This window comes from Pinus tabuliformis, chromosome 8 (genome assembly GCF_031772625.1).
Source record: "Pinus tabuliformis cultivar Carrire ecotype Pingquan chromosome 8, CPIR1, whole genome shotgun sequence".
Taxonomy (NCBI): domain Eukaryota; kingdom Viridiplantae; phylum Streptophyta; class Pinopsida; order Pinales; family Pinaceae; genus Pinus; species Pinus tabuliformis.
In genome coordinates, this window is record NC_142294.1 from 869,186,747 (window position 1) to 869,194,235 (window position 7,489).

At 34.1% G+C, this 7,489-nt stretch overlaps 1 protein-coding gene across 1 annotated transcript; it reads left to right on the forward strand.

Annotated features, from left to right (window-relative positions):
• Window positions 1–6,154: 6,154 nt before the first annotated feature.
• LOC149238320 (uncharacterized) lies at window positions 6,155–7,129 on the forward strand. The gene has a single exon (XM_089369529.1). It carries the CDS (start codon window positions 6,155–6,157, stop codon window positions 7,127–7,129), a length of 975 nt encoding a protein of 324 aa, XP_089225655.1.
• The last annotated feature ends 360 nt before the right edge of the window (window positions 7,130–7,489 follow it).

Consider the following 7,489-nt stretch of genomic DNA (forward strand, 5'->3'; position numbering starts at 1 on the left):
CGTTGCTACTAACATCCTGTCCTTGATTTATTAAACCTTTTGTGTCACACTGGGAATCAATCATTAACAGTTCATTGGTTTGACATGTTGCATCAAACTGATCAATTTGGTCTTTGGTACTACTTGTTGCATCATTAGGTAGTACAACTGGCTGGTTGAGATCACTTGTTTCACAACTTATATCAACTTGCTTGATTAGATAATCTGTGTTGCAACCTTCATTAATATGCTGAATAAGATCACTTGTATCACAACTTTCATTTGTTGTTGTGATGAGGTCTTCTATGTCACAACTTGCATATGTCTTCTCTATACATTGTGCATCTAGTAAATCTTGCTTTTCACTTAACTTGATTTGAAGTGCATGAATGAGTTTTTCTTTCACTTCGAGCTCAATTTGAAAGTCTTTCGCGACTTCTAATGTACTATTAAGGTTTGAATTTGTTTCAACTTCCATTCCAGTATTTCAACTTTGTTCTGTAACTCATGATTACAATCTTTCAACTCTTTAATCTACAAATTTTCACTTTGAAGACATTTTCCTCCTTTACCCATTATGAGTTTTGACATGCTCGCTTGTACTGGCTCACTTGCTTGCTTGAATTCTTGAACTTGTGTGCTTGATTTAGTTTAGCAATGGAATGGTTAAACTCATGCTCTCTTGAACTTTGTGAATGCTTCAATCAGTTTGATGCTTGCTTGAAATTTTTGTTAACAAATGAATGCATGCTTGCTTGAATTTTGTACTAGGATGAGGGTGTCGGTTACCACCGAAAATGCACCCAATGTTTACAATGACAAGTTCAAATGATATTGACTCACTCACTTAATTGACTTAGTTGAGGATAATTGACTCACTTTACCTTCTATAAATTCACAATTTAGGTGTCGTTGTCAACTGAGAATGCACCTTTACAATTCAACTCAACTTTATTTGAATTTGTTTACAAGTTAACTTACAAATTATGATTTTGCAAGTTAAATAATGACCAAGTGTCGTTGAATGTTGATGTAGTCTTTTGAAATGCATGAGTTTGTAGTTGCATTAACTTGATTTCCTTGCATGAATTTGCTTGTTGATGTAGAATGTTAATGTTGCCAACTTTGATTATGTGTTGTAATTGCATAAATGCATGTGATTGTTTGTTCTTGATTGAATGCTCATTGCAACTTCTTAAGTTTAGGTTCTTTGATTAATGTTCTTGTTTCATTCACTTTCTTTAGACTCCTTGTGTATGTTAGATAAGATAATTGTAGTGTCAAAACTAGACACAAAAAATAAGCAATATCAAGAATCATGCACTACACAAGGTGTTCCTAAGATCCCCTTATTCAATTTTGGGCGGATCTAGAACACTTCAACAACACAAAAAATATGTCTTTATTAACTGTTTGAGTACATCAACCTTTCATCTTTACAGCATCTTTGTTGAAACTTCTTAAGCACAAAGTTTGAGAACTCCTCGGAGGAAAATTGTCTTCAAAAACTAGAAGTTCACTTACTCAATCTCTCTCAAAGTAAAATATTACTTTAGATTACAACAATGACTTTCTCAAAAAACAAAAATCATTTATCACTCCAAATAAAAAACACTTATCGCTCCAAAATTACAAAAAATAATTTCACCTTATCGCTGCATAATAAAAAAAATTACCTTTTATCACTCCTTTTATCACTCCTCACCATATATCTCCACATTTTATTTCTCCCTCAACAAATTTCATTGAATCTTCCATGCCTCCAAACATAAAATTTATAAACCTCATCTCTCCAAAAACACTTTAACTAATTTATACGCACTTAAAACTCAAACATATTAAAATCCGCACTTCACATTACACCATTGATTCTTTTTTATGCATAAGGCTTAAGAAAAATACAAGTAAAAAAAAGGTTATAAAATCACATTTTTGAAATGCACTTTTTCCCACACGTAAAACCTTTAAAATATTACTCCATTAAGAGTGCTTTAAAAAGTTTTTGACTTTCCAAATTTGATCTACTTGATGGATGAGAAAGCTCGAATAGTTGGAGGAGGGCATTCACTTCAACTACATGCTTTGAATCAACGCATCAATGCTTCAATGAAACTCAACATTACTTGCAGGTTCTACGCTCTAGATTAAGCTGCTTTCTGTCAATTTCCAGCGTCTCCAGGCCATTGAAAATGACATTGAATTCAACCAGATCGAGGAGCTGGATTTTCAAGAATTTCCACGTTCCAAATTAAGCTGCTTTCTGTCAATTTCTAGCATCTACAAGCCGTTGAAAATGACATCGAATTGGACGAGATTGAGGATCTTGATTTCAAGCATTTTCCACAAGGATCACCGGGAATATCGATTTGGGTCTTCTGTATTTTCTCCCATCTGAATTGGGTCCCGACGATCTTCTTCAGATATAGTTTCTCAAGGTCTTAAGCGTTCAGGAGCACCCATATGATACAAAACACAAATGCTTCACACAGTCCGCATAGCTTACACAACGCAAAGGAAATCATTGCAACCCCAGATCCAAAATTGAATCCAATCGTAGTAGCAAAAAAATGATTTCTATGAGGTAAGCAATTTGGGAGCAATGAAAAAATTTGGAAATTCAAGGTTTTGATGGCCAATTCCGATACAATTGCTACTTCTCAAAACAAAAACCCTTGATGGAACCTGAAATAATCTTTCATGAATTACTTAGAGGGCTTCAGGATCCACATGAAAGAGAGGACTCGATCGATGGTTCTGAGTCATCCAGCCTCGACACGACTTCAAAACTTATACTTCTTAACAACTGCAGTCGAGTTTCGGGTTTATATAAATCTCTTGTTCTTTCATTTCTGCAGGCATGTCGACACAGTAGTTATGTCTTTAATCCTCAAACCGATACAGTTCAAAATAGATCTTCTGACTCTCTCAATTCAACACACATGGCTCTCCTGCTTGATTAAGGAATGGAGCATGTTACTAAATATCGGGCCCTCCAAATTTGCTCATTGGGAAATCCTTCACTGTCCCTCACGCATGCTGAGGTTTCTTCGAGTCAGCGATAAACCATAAATTCGCAAATCCAAAACTAACTCTGCAGCCATATCCAACTTTGAGATTTTCTCAAAAAACTACAAAGAAGCCGCATAAAAATAAACCATAGTGTTTGAATGCACAATACATTTATCGATTTCTCAACAGGCCACTGCTCTAATACCACATGGTAGAATACTAAACAAAATTAACACACATGAAAAATACCAGAGACATAGAAATGGCAAAAAAGGCCTCAGCCTTACTGTATTCCTCTCACAATGCAATATAATGTACAAATAATGATAATAGTACAAATAAATACATGAGGAGAATTTGTCTCAAAATAGTGCATCTATCTTGGACACTATGGTTGAGCAAATCTCTCAACCAAACACTAATCTAGGAGCCTAACTAGTTGGAGAGAATCTCTCAACTAACTAGGCCTAAACTGACTCCTAACCATGAGGAACAAACTCAATCTAGAAAGGCAGGATTAAATCTAACTTTCTTGATTTTAATTAATTTAATTATTTTGGAATTATAATTGTTTTAAACACATGAGAGTGAGGCTAACAATCAAAATGGAAGCCATACAATTGGGACATAATACTGTAAGAATTATATAACCTGGAAGTATATCTAAAAATTTGGAACCATATACTATCAAAATATAAATGTAAATATTGAAATGTGCATAAAGATATAACATTGTTTGAGAATTAATGAGAAAAACCAATACAAATAACATGTATAACATAACTCATAGCAATTATAATTATAAAAACAAAGAAAAATGCATAGCATCCAAAAACATTTACATGTAATTAAGAAAACTTTAGGGGAAAAAATATGAAATATTTTCTAGCAAATTACAATGGGATTAAATATCAAACATCTCATACATACACATATTCTTGAAATTTTAACGGGATGCATATAAATATCGATAAAAGCATAATTTTAAAGTATCACCATAAAGACCCAAAGTATATATAGAGCCAAAAAAGAAAATATTTTCCACAACCATAGAGGTTATACAATAAAAATATTTATAGGAACTCCTAACAAGTCTAATAGCCTTAGAATCCATATCCATGTCCAATGGTGGAATCTCAAGAACAAAATCCATACGAGGAGAAATTGCAAAAACATTTCCATACTCAATCAAATCATTGCAATCCTCCAGCATTGGATACAAAACCCATACATATGTTCACTAGTTGAATTATCAATATCTGTTGGAAAACAGATGCAAGTCATCATGTCATACAATAGGAAAGGAACTTCACTACAGTTGCACATAAGAACCACACCATGGACTGTTCGAAATGGAAGATAACTAGGACATTTTCTATTTATATGTAAACATTTCTTCCAAAAACTTCCATCTAAAACCCCAATCATCCTCAAAATAGTCAATTCTTTGTTCAACACACGGTTGACCAAATTGGAAATGATCTAATTCTTAAATTGACCATACAAAAGTGGAGCCATCATTGACAAGTCATATCAATTGATTCATGTATATTGCTAACGACATATATCGTATGTCAATGGCTGGAACAAATAAAAAAACCCATTCATTTTTTATTACATCAAACCAATAGATTGCATACCCATATTGAGGATAATCTTCATACTCCTTGTCCAGATAGAGCCAAAACAAATTACTTTTATAAAACACTCCATTCTTATGGGGTGAAGTACCACCAAATGGAAGATCATCCCTTTTCCAAACCCTATCAAGACTACTGCAAACATAAAATTTAGACTGCATTCTATCATACATATGTTTTAGAACAACCTAGTCATATTTTTTGCTGCTTACATTTTCCAATAATGAAAAGAATCCCCAATCTCCAATTCATATTGGCCCTATGTTTTTAAAGGCCTTTATAAATGGATTCATTAAAAAATAGTTGTGTGTATGGGAGCATTCTATTGGTAAGGATAAAACCACCATTGGTCCAACAGTAGACTCTACTCTATATCTTGAATCTATGAATCACAAATGAAAGTGAGATATGTGCTCATTCTAATTAAGGTATTCAACAACAAAATAATTGTCTTCATTATTGAGGAAAGGAACCATAAATCCAAATTCGTTCCTAGAGACATGCTTGCAACGCAATAAGAAAGACGAGTTTTACAAAACATTCTTCTATTGCTTACAAATAGTGACAACCTTTATCACAACCAATAAAAGGAGCCATAAGAAGACAATTTCAAGAATTTCAAATGGAAGACAACTCCAAATAGCTAGATCCATGATCAAACAACGAAATCACCTAACATAAAGAAAAAAACGCATTTGATATCAACAAAACAGTTTAATGTTGAATACAATTAAAAGTAGCACACATACATAATTTACCATCTACACAAATAGGAAACTTCACATATACACATTGTATAAAATCAAATGAGTGATCAGAACATTATTGCAACAATGAACAAAATTCCACAATTTTATAAACCTAATCTCTATAATCCAATATTATTAATGTTAGTAAACCTATAATTATGTTTATATTAATTTCTATGTTTAATATTTATGTTATAATGTTTCTATTAATATATTTTTAATATCGATATCATCTTTTTATTTTCAATATAAATATTAACATTAAACTAATTTTTTAATGTTAAAAAACTTAAACTTCAAAACCTCTTGTTATAAATTAACACAATGTTACATGAACCAAATGCTATAAAATTACCAAATATTTTGATCCTAAAATCACTAAACTTAAATAAAACTAATGTGTTTAAGTGTAATGTTTAATAAAAATATTTACATACAAAAATATTCACATTAATGTATAGATGCAAAATATATTTTACATAAATTTCAGTGTTTAACATTAATAATAATAATAATAATAATAATAATAATAATGTGCATTCGAAGGGGATTCATGGTCTAAATCAGATTGCTAATTTGGGTCAGTCAACCATCTGGGGCCAAGCATGGAAATCAGAAGAAGAGTTAGGAATCGACCCCAGGTGGAGGAATGAGTGGCGGAGTTTTCTTCAGGAGCTAAAGAGATCAAATGTTAGAATTCAGGATAGGCCGGACCAATTGGTGTGGGCACATGCTGAATCTGGAGCCTACTCCCCAAAGACGGGGTATTCTTTCTTAATGAAGAAGAAAGGGTGGGTTAATCCAGAATGGTGGGTTAAACCTCTGCTAAAATTGAAGTGCCCCAAGAAAGCAAGATTATTCTCCTGGTGTGTTTTAAGAAAGAAAATTCCTACCTGGGACATTCTACAATCCAGATTCAAACAGGGCCCAGGTAGGTGCCCCTTATGTTTCTCAGACTCTGAATCCATTCATCATCTGTTCATTGCTTGTCCTTTTGCAAGGAAAGTTTGGGAAGAAATGCAAAAGTTATTAGGGAGAAATGTTAGATGGGAAGGGGATACTTTTCTTTCAGCTTGGGAATATTGGTGGAACCATTACCCAGAGAGGAACCTAAGAAATCTCCCCCCCATTATCTGTTGGGGTATCTGGATCGCTAGAAATAGAAGCATCTTCAGAGAACATCTTACTCCAGCGGAGGTGATTGCTATCCAAAGCTCAGCTATACTGTCTAGTATCCCGGAACCTGAAGAATCACAGAACACAGTCCCCAGAAAGGAAGAGCGAATCAGGGAAGGAATTCCATGGGCCTACTTTGACGGGGCAGCTCAAAACAACAATGCGGGTGCTGGAATCGCCATTCATATTAACCCCTCTCACTCTCTCAAAGCCGCTGTGGGATTAGGACCCGGCACCAACAACTTTGCTGAACTATCCGCCCTAAAACTTCTTTTATGCTGGCTCATAAACAGAAATATCTTCTCTGTTCAGATCTTTGGTGATTCTTTGAATGTAATAAACTGGGTCAATGGGAAATATAGATGTCAAAATTATATGCTGAGGCCGCTATTGGAAGAGATTCAAAACTTAAAGCTCCATTTTAATATTTTTTCCATTGAACATATTTACAGGGACAGGAACGAAGAGGCAGATAGGCTTTCTAAAGAGGGTTTGCAGCTCGCTGTGGATTCGTGGAGGATAACTGAACAGATGCATGATCAGATCCGTGTGTCGGATCTCCCTCCTCACACTTAACTTTTTCTTAAAATATCAGTTGTTACAGGATATTGGATTTATAGTCAGTTTTCTTATATCCGTTTTTTTGTTTCGGACAAATGAAAACACTGATGGTTACTATTTCCTGTTTTTCGGGTATGCTTTTCTGAAAACAAACATATGAAAAACAGATCCGTGGGTCGTTTTCCTGTGTTAAAAGGAGGCCCACGTTTTATTTTGTCATGTTTTAAAACTTTTGACAGAGTTGTCCATAGTAGGCAACGACACAGTGCTGTAAGTAAGCGAGAAAGTGCTTATTTCTTTTTGGTTTGACTTGATGATTCAAAGGGGAGTATGACTCTCTCCTTGAGGACTGATGATGGTCTCAAGATCACAGAA